General features: G+C 31.0%; 1 protein-coding gene across 4 annotated transcripts in view; it reads left to right on the top strand.

The window, feature by feature from the left end:
• The window catches only part of LOC111639987 (dystrobrevin beta-like), a 71,067-nt gene extending 59,218 nt beyond the window's left edge, over positions 1-11,849 (top strand). For 3 of the 4 annotated variants that reach the window (XM_023385979.1, XM_023385980.1, XM_023385981.1), the window contains exons 10-17: positions 3,678-3,773; positions 3,858-3,948; positions 5,091-5,173; positions 5,295-5,499; positions 10,343-10,625; positions 10,716-10,766; positions 10,930-11,123; positions 11,350-11,849. In XM_023385979.1, the coding sequence (XP_023241747.1) occupies positions 3,678-3,773; positions 3,858-3,948; positions 5,091-5,173; positions 5,295-5,499; positions 10,343-10,625; positions 10,716-10,766; positions 10,930-11,123; positions 11,350-11,478 (1,132 nt within the window). In that variant the 3' untranslated portion in view covers positions 11,479-11,849. Of the gene's footprint in view, positions 1-3,677; positions 3,774-3,857; positions 3,949-5,090; positions 5,174-5,294; positions 5,500-10,342; positions 10,626-10,715; positions 10,767-10,929; positions 11,124-11,281 lie in introns of all 4 variants that reach the window. The other variant, XM_023385982.1, reaches the window with a different exon arrangement.
• Positions 11,850-12,181: the final 332 nt, after the last annotated feature.

Here is a 12,181-nt window from a genome sequence, read left to right as displayed (position 1 = left end):
TTATTTGTGTTTCTATTCTTCTCTGCCAGGCAGGCTTGTGATAGAATTGTGTTTTGTGTGTGTCTGTCTGTGATTGTATTTTCAGTCCATGGTGTGTTACTACTGTGACTGCCCCAGCATAAACTAATGTATGAATGTCTGAGAGTGTAGAAATTGAATAAATGTAGTTTGGTAGTAAATGAGTTTTTACATAATTAAGTGTTTTTCCTACTACCTTTGACGTGTTGATTTTTGGTATTCGTGGTCTTTGTGTGGGATCTGTGCCTGTATATTTAGTGAGTGTTTTCTGAAATATATTCCTGAGAGTGTATTAACTAAATCTATATTTATGTTATCAGTGATGGATGAGGAAGTGTCTGTAGTATCATTAATGGTAGTTGTTGTATGTGTACTATTATCAATGCATGTTGCTGGATTATCCTGACAGGTTACGTAATCTTCATCAATGTTAAATGTTTCTGTCTGTTGATGTATTTGATCAGCAACCTGTTGTTTGATAAGTTCAAGTGTTGTTTGTGGGATAAGGTTGTTGTGTATAATTGTTCTTTTTTTATCAACAACCCTTTGTTCGGTGAGAGTGAGGTGAGGTTATTGTTGTGTGAATCTATGGTGTAGTTGTTGTCTGTGTGCTGTCATGTTTGTTTAGAGTCTTGTGATGGTGTAGTAAGTATGGATGATAAAATCGTTCATTTCTGATGTCCATTTCATTAGTTGGGGTGGTTTTCCAGCCTTTGTGGTGTGTGGATGCATTGCCACAGAAACACCAAGGCTAGGTTGATTTTTCATGTCTGTTGAGGGCATTGCAGTAGTTATGCTTGGGCCGGCACTGCTTTTGCCACCGGTAACCAAGGGAGACTGGAGCCTATTTTTGAACATGAGCCTCTGCCTAACCCACGAACGCGGACCTTGTTAACCCGGGCGATGTCTGAGCTGGTATCATACTTAGATCTGGTTACTACAATGATAAATATCTTTACAGAATGTGGGTGTGTGGTCACTCTTAGCTTCATTTCTCCCCATAGACCTTACTAGTATGGGTGTCCCTACCAGGTGCGTGTGCTCCAGCCTGTATTGCTCTATGGTTTAGTAAAAGTACTGGGCTCTCCCACCATGACAAGGTGGTGACCATGGGAGAGCTATTATTATTATTATTATATTTTTTCATATGTTTTTTTTTTAATTCATACAATTAAGTGTAGTTTCAAAAAATATTTTCTGTTTAGCACTATTGAATAGTTGATATATAATTGTAAGATGGCCGACTCGGTGGAGATAGGGGACTTGAAACCCACTTCACGGCACCTGTGTAAGGTTGCCGTCTCCTAGATGGGATCTATTAATCTTGCGTCAGGATGAACCTAAGGGAAGGTTGTATGTGGGCTGTGATAGAGGAGGCAAATGATGACAAGTGTTTTACACAAGAAAGCTGTTTATTTGTTAACATTTATGCTTACATCGGCAATTGACAATCCTTCACTAGTTCTTTTCATTGGAGATGCAGAGAGGTGAGAAGTTCGGCGTCTGTCTGGCCCCGGGGCGGACAAGATGATTTCGCTGATCAAGGCAGACGAGATGAAGTTGGAAGCGGCAGAGTCCAAAGTTCGTGCCAACGACACACCACAATATCAGTCGCGACGTTTCTGGGAGTCAGAGAAGAGCTCCCTTGATTTTGATTTTCCGATTTTTATAGTTTTTTTCTCCCGTTATTCAGACGTCTGATTGGCCCCTCATCCCCTTTCTTGCTTCCCGATTGGTGTCTCTTTTGTTTTGGGGAAAACTGAGACTGACTCGGGTTACGGGAAAGATCCGCTTTCAGGTGTCTGCTCGACGCCTTTCTGTCGATTGTTCTTGGGGATTGTTGACAAAATTGCAAGATTCGCACTCATAATTTAGCTCCGCAACTCGCAGTTTCTGTCATCTGAGTACTCGAACGGTCATATGCAATGATTTATCTCTCTTAAATTTTTCCTTCTTTTCTGAAATTGTTTCCCTAGATCAGTGATTTTCAAACTTTTTCGATCCACCGCCCCCTTTGTTCCATAAAGTTATACCCAACGCCCCCTAACCCATTTTCTCTTGTGTGAGAAAAGGATTGGAAATATTCTTAGGAAAACTTTTCTATGAATCTCACACTTTGTGCCCTTACTGTACATTGTTCTCATCATCTGGAAACCATTAAACGCAATGTTTCCTCTTATCAGCCCCAATTTTGCCTTTGGTCACCGTTCAATATCCTGCCTCTATCATAGATCTATTCATCGCGCCAGAAGGGGGCGTTATTGCTTACTTTGAGAAACGCTGAGCTAAAATAAAAGTCAATGTGTTAGAAATATTCAAGTTGTGACCTTCAATAAAAAATATATAAAATGCCAACATTTTATATATATTCCGTCGAATTTTTATATATAGAATTTGTCTGCTGTCGCCCCTCTATATTTCCTTAACGCCCCCCAATTCTCTTTGAGTCTTCTACTGCCCCCCTGAAAGCCTCCAGTGCCCACAAGGGGGCGTTATTGCCCACTTTGAGAAACGCTGCCCTAGATTGATTGTTTATGAGCGCTGGGGTCAAAGTTCTACCTGCATATGACTACTTGTCTCTGACTTATAACTTTTCATTCTGACATTGACAGTTCTTTTAACATGTGTTGGAGTCATCCGAGACTAGTTGTCTACATTTTGTGCCGTGTTGTTTAAGTTATGGGATTTTCCTTTCCCTCTCATATATAATCTATCGTTATTATTTAATCATAAGAATACTGTGATTTACATGATTTTGGACATCGGTTGGGTCCTCACATAATTATTAACTAACAAATTAGAGTTGTGCTTTTTCATTACAAATATTTTTCCATGGTTTGTCAAGACAACCATATTTACCAGACCCATTCTGTTAAGACATTAGATGTCATTACAGAAAATAACACACAGCAATATTTTCCATTCTAATTAACAACACAAGAACTGCCAAACAGTATCATGATCACGTGTATCATTTATTGCCATTTTGTTTTGTCAGTTTTTGATTTATTTCACCAGAGTAATAATATTGCCAGGTAGCAAAATTTGGACTAAATATTAGAAACTCTGATATTTTAATTGTTAGTGCAAAACTTTAATAAATAAAGAACAGCATAACTGGATCTTTTTAATTGAATTATGAGTTTCACAAATGTGTCATTTTTATTTTTAACTAAAATATGCAATTCAGTCTTAAAAATTAATTAATTTTAATATATTTTCCAGTGGAAAGATTTTGTACCAAATTAAAACAGATCTACAAAAAACCTGAATTATTAAACATATTCAAATAAAGGAACCAAAATTCTAGAAGAGAGAATTCCTCATTTTGTTGTACTTGTTATAATTTTTTCCAGAATTGTTTCCTTATAGTATTATGATTATTATGGTCTAGTCTTTTGTAGTGAGGCATTCAAAAATAGCAAAGATATATTTTGGGAAAAGTTAAATTGTCACTTTTAAATTGAGTTAAGAAAACAAAGATCTGATTGAACTTAACACCTCACATAAATTTTATAATTTTAAGTTTTGTTAATGAATTGCTATTTTTTAATTTAATGCAGTAGAAATATTAAATTTAAATTAATAAAATGTTCTGTGTTTTGGATATGAATGCTATGATAAATTTATAACAAAATAATTAAAAATTTTCTCCAAAGGCCACCATCTCCTATACCTAGTCACAATGGATTTCCAGATACTGGCAATCTTTCTTTTGATTTATCATCTTTAGATAGTAGATCATCAACAAAAAGGTATTTTATTAATAAATTTTATTATGTTGAAAAATATTTTAATTTTTATAAATTAATTCTTATTTGTATTTATAATTTTTTCAGTCCATTTCGTAGTTTAGATTCATTTCGTGGAGATGATGAACATAGGCTTATTGCGAGATATGCAGCTCGACTTGCAGATTCCCATAATAATGTATGCTATGTTATGTATTTATTTACATTATTTTCCTCTTCTAATATTTTAATATAAATTAACAGAAAAATATTCAGTAATGTTGTTTGGACAAAATTTGAAGGATCAATACAGAGAAAGATATAAATCTTTTAGCATTAGATTATTTTACATATAACTTTCTAACAGTAATGCAAGAGTGCTCACGTAATGATTAATGAACAAAAATAAATTTAAATAATGTTATTTATTAATTATTGTCATTTTAGTTTTAAGAATGCATTATTAAATTTCAGAAATATCTACGTTGTTTATAAAATGTTGTATTAAATGAAAATGCATTTATAGCATGTGTTTCTCCATCAGATTAAAATAAATTATTTTGTGAACAGTCAATAAATTTATTGTTTGAAAAAGAGCTGTTATGAAATACATTATTTTGAAAATGTTTTTGTTTATCTTGCTAGAAGATAAGTTTTATTTTTTGAAAAATAAAATATATAGAATTACAATTAGTATATTAACATTCAACAAATTTTTCTGCTTTATTAATTGGCTATTATTGTGATTGATCTATATCCTCTTCCAAGGTTTTAAGAGTAAGTATTGCAGAATACCTGAATATTAGAATGACTTTTTGATTTGATGCATACAACATACTATTGGCTATCGGCTCAGTATTATCCATAATAGCATGTTTTGCAATGAAATTATCAAGCATGATGTGAGAAATGGGGAATTTTATGATCTAAACCAGGGGTGTCCAACCTTTTTGTTTCTCTGGGCCGCATTGGAACTTGCCTTGGGCCGCATGCGGCCCGCGGGCCGCGGGTTGGACACCCCTGATCTAAACTATTCAATATTTATGAAATATTAATATTCTAGGATATGGAACTCAAATTTTTTGTGATGGTAAAGGTTATTTTACCATGTGGCTATCTTACTGATGAAAATTATGAAGAAAAAAATTATAAAACTAATTAATTAGAATGAAGTTGAAAATATTAAAAATAACATTTACAAACTACAAAGTTTTTAGTTAGAATAATGTTAATTTATTGAATATACATTAATTAATAAATTTTCAAATTATCACATTTTAATTTCATATATTTACTACTAATAACAAATTCAATAAATTATTATTATTAAATATCTTTTAGGTTAGAAGTCCTTCAGACATAAATTTAACTGTGGATAGCGGAAGACAGAGAGATTTAATTGCTCAATTAGAAGTCAAAAATAGGTATGGTAATGAATTAATTTAAAAATTAATGATTGAATTATTACAGTAACTTTTATAGTTTGAAATGTAAATCATGTAAAAGCATTTATTTTTTTTACCTTTTTTTAACAAATTTATGAAGAGAGATTATGAGAGAAATTATTAGATTAAGAAAACAACAGGAACAGGAAGATGCAGTGATGAGATCAGAACAGAATCCAACGTTGTTGGCAGAGTTGAGAGCTTTAAGGCAAAGGAAAGATGAATTAGAATCTCATCTGTCAAGTCTTCAAGAAAGTAGAAGAGAATTAATGGTGCAACTTGAAGCTCTCATGAAACTACTAAAGGTATTTCTCAGTTGTGAATTAATGATTTAATATTGTAATATTCAATTGATTCAAAATTAACTTGTTCAAAATATTATTATTACATATAATGACTGCAAAATTAAAATATTGTAATTACAGAAAATTAAATTCATAGAACATATAAGTTACATTTCATATTCCATAACATTTTGACAACTGCATTAAAAACATATTAGTTTTTATATTATAATTTTTCAATTTTTATTTTACTTTAATTCTCATAGCCCCAGGTTTATTCAAGATCAGATGTTATAATTCTTGATTAATATTTGTCAATAATTGATCAAGAAATAAGAGTGCATTTTATTTTGGTCATCCTTCTCTATTCATTTTTTAACTGTTTATTCTTTGAACTGATTATTAAAATTTTAGAATTATCAAAACTTGATTTAATATTATAAAACCTAAAATATCTTTTATTTTATCATAGTTAAAATTAATTTTCATTTAGTTAATATATTAAATAGTATTACTTCTGTAATTTTGTTATTCTATAGTTCTATATTTTATTTTAATAAATGATCTAGACATAAAAGTTCTTCTTTACTTCACAACTAGGTGCATAGGTAGACACTGGGCATCTTTAACATCACTCTTTATGCCCAGTGTCTACCTAAGCACCTAGTTGTGAAGTAAAGAATAATTAGAAGACATGGTTTCAGAATAAGTCAATAAAATTTATTGTTTATTACTTTTGTTTTTCATTATCTAAGATATGATATAGAATTGAGAATATTACCGGGTCTGTAATTAATAAAATAAAATTGTCAAAAATGCTTTTTAGATCACTTATGGAAAAATAATGTAGTTTTACAAAATTTTATTGAATAAATTTACATTTTTTTTATTTATGCTTTTTATGTTTAGTGTTCTGTAATAAATGCCTTACTTAATTTTGATAACACTACCAAATTTTCTGTCAAACATAACAAGTTAACAAACAAGACTATCTTTACAAATTATTAGCCTTGCTTACCAATACCATACACTGCAAATGGCTTGATTGCTGAGGCAGTTAAGGCATTGGTCTACTGTTTTGTTGGACCCAGGATTGAAATCAGGTGGTTGAAAAATCTTAGGAATGGATCACACCTAAGACAGACCACATCATCTGGGATTCTTCTGCAGCTAAGTGATAAGGGACCTGGCCACTCACCACCCAACTGCTGCATTATGGGTCTTAAAAAAGGCTCTATTATTATTAGTGCTCAAAGGATGGAAAAAGTAAAAAAAAAAAAAAATAGTTTATTTCAGCTGACTGAAATTGAAAAAAAATTATTTTATGATTTTTAATAATAACAACAACAACCCTCTTGCCAGTCACTACCTTGCTGAGGTGAGAGAGCTCAGTAATCTGATGAACCATAGAGCTATGTTGGCTGGAACATCTGCTCCTGGTAGGGTCATTCATGCCAGTGAGGTCTGTAGGGAGAAATGAAGCCACAAGTGTCTGAATCCACAGCTGTAGAAATGTAACCATGGTGATAACATGATCCAAGTGAAATACTGGCTTGGAAGTCACCCAAGTTAACAAGGTCTGCACTCATGAGTTATGCAGAGGCTCACGTTTGAAAAATATATCACAAGTCTCCATTGCACTGGTCCAAGTAAGGCTACTGAAATGCCCACACCAGTTTTGGAAACCAGCCTAATTTTGATCCTGATCACACATGATAATGATGACAATGAAATCAACACAAATTTCAAAACATCTTGCTTTTTGCTCATCTGTTAGGAGGTGCAGCACAAATTGTGAAAAAATCTTTGGACTTTTCAAATCTCAAGAATGATGACTTGCACTGTGTCATTACTTATGCTCCACTTCTTTCAATTGCACAGTTAGTCACCGATCTGTTTCTTGCAAGCTTTGCATCTGCTTGATCATGTTGAGTATTCTGCTTGTGGCCAATCTGAATGCAGCTTATCTATCAATGATTCCTTACTGTTGTGAAAGCATTTAAGCCAGTAATACACACATTTTTTTTCTGACAGCATCATTCCTATACACAAAGTACAGGTAACTCCCGTATAACATGGCACTTCTATAGCACGGATTCACTTTGACATGGTTTGAGAATTGGTACCATCCCTGTATAACACGGTACTGTTATAGCATGGATTCATTCTGACACGGTTCGAGAATTGGGTAAAACCTTTGTACAACATGAAATGTAATAAATTTTTACATACTTAAGTAATAATAGTTCACGAAAATAATAATTTTCGTGAACTATTAGTACCTAAGTATGTAAATTTTCTTTTCTCGCCTTCTGTCGATACACATGGTCCTTCTCGAAACTTGTTTCATGTTGCCAGATCTTGACACTTCTGATTTTGGTGTTGCCAGATGTTTTTCCCTTATTCCATACTTTCTTTATTCTTCATAAGTGCTTAGCACCATATAAGGAAAATTATAAAGATCTTTTAACTAGAAGCAAGCAATCTAAAATTACTTACTTTTTTCAAAAGGTAAAGCATGGATCTGAAGATAATGCAGAAAAATGCTCAGAGGATAAGGATAACTTGCCAAAAAGAAAATGCTCTCGGTTAATAGTGCTTTTAGTGATGACGAAGGAAACATTGTTTAATTTATATTAATATGTATCACTTAAGAAAATTTTAATGAAGATATTTATCTTAATTATGAAAATATAATAGCATGTTTTTTTAATTTTTGGAACCTAACCCTCCTTTTCATACTAGTTCTTTGTTTCATATAACACGGATTCGCATAACACGGCAATTTTTTGGAACGTAACTACCGTGTTATACGGGGGTTACCTGTATACACTTTGATCAATATTTCATGCATTTCTGTTGCTGTTTTTTCTTTTCTCCAATTTGAAGCAGAACTTCACATTGTGCTGTTTTATTGCTCTTTGATGTCACCTCTCATACAGACTGTGCTTGAATGGCTGTGGTGGAAATCACTTTCAGCCACACATATTCCATGCTGGGAGGTGCTTCTGGACATGTTCATGGATGTTTGTATGCATGCTAAAACTTATTGCAAGCATTACATTTGAGATATTCTAACATTCATCAAATGTTCTGACACACCATATAGGTTTGGAATTGTGTTGACTCTTCTTTCCTGTTAACAATACAAATCAATGGTAATTGATTTAATTAACAAAAAATTTATATACAAAAATTTTTTTTTATTAAAATTATTTTCTTAAAATATGATTACAGTGTGTATAATTCTTTCTTAGTGTTAACTTTCATTATTCAGATTTCTGTAGATTTCAAATAGATATTCACTTAACTTTACTTAACTTTTGTAGAAAATTTACAGAATTATCATATGACTTATGATAAGATACAAAATTATGTTTTTAAATTATAGGAAATTTACAATTATCATATATAAAATAAATTTTTTTCTGAAAAATGCAAAAGTTTTAATTATTGAGAAAATTTATAGTGTATAAAACTGTAAGTTAATAAATTGCTATTTATGAATTTATTATTATTAAAGTTCTTTATAAATTATTTACAAATTCAAATAGAAACAATAATTAAATTTTATGCAAGAGTAAGATGATAAAATTTTGCAATTAAGTTCCAAGATTATGAGTATTTTAAATAATTGGCATTTTAGGGTGAAAAAGTAATATTATTCAAAGTAACCTCTTTAAAAAACCTACACATTTTACTCATAAGACTTGTTGGAAACATTTTTTTATTCAAAATTTTTTTAAAATTCTATTATCATATTGTTTAACATCATCAGTATCTTTAAATTCTTTTCTGTTGAATGTCACTTTGCATTCTAAAGATGAGATAAATCATAGTGTAAGAGAAATTAGTTTTGCAACTTCATACTTTGCTAAAAATTTAATCATTTCTGGAGGAAGTTATGTAATAGGGATTAATTCCAATTTTTTTCTGAAACTGAAGACTGATTTGACAAATTTTTATTGTAAAGAATATACTTCTAGCTTATCATATTTTAGATTTGGTCACATTTTTAGTTAACTTTCAACAAAATGTAATGTTTAGTACAAACAGTAATAATGATTTTGGTAGTAAGAAGTTTGGAGTAGATTGTTTAAATGACTAATGATATGTAAATGAGTTTATAGAAGTGATAGGATTGTTGTAAATGTGTTAATGCTTGTTCCCAATTGTAATGGAAAGTTCAGGACCTTAATTGCTAAATTTTTTATAATACAGTACATATAAAATTTGTTTATTACAGTCATATTATATTTGAAAATTTATATTTTTGATTTTAATAAATACATTACTGAAATAAAAATAAAATAAATCTACTAAAGAAGTAGATTTATTTTATTTTTTTGTTCTTTTGTTTCTTTTAAAAGATGGCAACTTTGATTCTTAAACAATATGTGGAGTAATAAATTCAAACACTTGGCATTCTATCATCTTTATTTAGTTCAGTTGATATGTGTTTATAACACATGTTTCGGGCATAACATGCCGCTCTTCAGCCAACTAAAATTATATCAAAAAATACATACAGTACATAAAAGGTTAAAAAATATACAAGTAGTAAAGATATTTTAGAACATACCTCGGGATTAATGTGTATTTTAAACATGTATCAAGTGAACTAAATAAAGATGATAGAACGCCAAGTGTTTGAATTTATTACACTACATAGTGTTTAGAATCAAAGAAGAGTCACAACATGGTTTCAGATTATCAAAGATGACAATTTATTTATAGAATATTTTACATATATTAAAATCTAGTATATTGTTAACTATCAGGATAAACAGTAATTTGATAAGTTTACTTTATTAGTTAGCAATGTTTAAAATGTGATTAAAATCTCTCTACAATTTCTTTTCAGAATCATCAAACTTCACCTCGATCTACCCCAAACAGTTCGCCTCGATCAGGAACTTCTAAATCTCCACCGCTGTCGACTCCGTACCCTTTGTCCTCATCAAAGAGTGCCCCGACGACTCCTGGAAGTTGTGCCCCAACTACCGACAGTATGACTGGAACGGGTAATGATGGCAGACTATCATTTGGCCAGCAAGGAAGTACCCGCAGCTTGAGAAATGACTTGTTAGTGGCTGCGGATTCTGTAACCAATGCAATGTCATCTTTAGTCAGAGAACTGAATTCGGGTGAGTGAATTTGTGTAACATGGTTTATCTGGATATGTTTAATTACTGCACATATTAATGAGTGATGTTATGTTATTGCATTAAATACAGATTCAGATGAGGAAGGAGCAGGTACCAGCAAAGTACTAAGCAGCAGTAGAGGTCAGAAATTAAATGTTTAAAATATATACTAAAAATATTTTAACAGGAAATAATTTAAAGTTGTTATTTATTGAAAGAATATTATTATATGTCATAAAAGTATTATTGCTTAAAGTATTAAAATGTTTATATAAATTATCAAAAAAGTATAATTAAAACTCAGATTTTGAAACTGAAGACACAGAAAGTGCTGTAGAAAGTCTGGAAGGAGGGGGAACTCTGTGGCGCGAAGAACGACACCGAGCACAAGAGAGCAAATTCATGGCTGAAATTCATGCTCGGAATATGTTGGCGGCTGAAGATAATGAAAACATAAATGAAGAAGAGGATGAAGAATTATATGATAATGATCCTAGAGTAAGTAAATAAATAATAAAAATGGCCTCAGAGTAGATTTTCCTTACTTTATTTTATTTGACTCTATATTTTTTATTTTTATTTCAACTTAATAGGGCATGCTGATAACTGTTTTATTTTAAGTTTTATCTTTTTATGGTTTATTTTTCATTTCATAGGTCAATGAAGTAAAGTCCAGTTGACACAATTAACCTTTTGCAATCACCATCCCTATACCCTTTTCCAGGATCTCGATATGTTTCATCATCATTCTTCGATGACAACGGACGATGAAAGCTACGTTCGAACAGATGATGACGAAGAAGGTGGCAATACTGACTGGGAAGAAACAATGCGACGCTGGGTGAACCGTTAAAACTGTCATCATGAAACAAAGCCAAAGTCTTCTCGGCCGCATCAGATTTGTTATGGGACTATTTTGAAGATTCGAGCATAGTTTGGAGCTCACTTGCAGATGACCATGATTGCAACTTCTCATTTATAATAGTGATGGGTTTGAAAAGTTAATCTCCTTTTATGATAGGAAGTAATGAAAATTACAAATTTAAATTTTTAATTGATTTAATCAAAAATAACATATCAGGTTAATAATAAGATTTCCAAAATAAGGGATCAATTGCAAAACAGTTTTTAACAGTGTTTAATATATTTTTTAAATTGTTCTCACCTTCAAAAAAATTAATTAAATTGAATTTAAAATTATTTTAAGCTTATTGAAACTAATTTTTCTGGGACCAAAATATTTATTTTAATTTTTTACATATTTTATCTATGAAAGAAGTTTGTAATTTTCAGTTTTTCAACAACAAAAAATCTAGATTGGATTTTCTTTAAAAAATTTCTTGACTATTTAAGTAACACTTAATTTAAAATTTATGGTATGTTTAATGTATTTTCTTTAAACATTTATAAGTTTTCTATGTAATTATTTATATAGGTTTTGAAGGTGAGTGCTTAATTTAAATTATCACAAAATAAACCAGTTACAATGTCTAACAAAACAAAACTAAGTACAAGAGAATGTAATTGCTATCTCAATTGAACAGTTTTTAATCATT

This window comes from Centruroides sculpturatus, unplaced genomic scaffold (assembly GCF_000671375.1).
Source record: "Centruroides sculpturatus isolate CEXI.00-Female unplaced genomic scaffold, Cexi_2.0 scaffold926, whole genome shotgun sequence".
Lineage (NCBI taxonomy): Eukaryota > Metazoa > Arthropoda > Arachnida > Scorpiones > Buthidae > Centruroides > Centruroides sculpturatus.
Note: the sequence above shows the minus strand (reverse complement) of the source record. Positions and strands in the feature narration are given on the sequence as shown.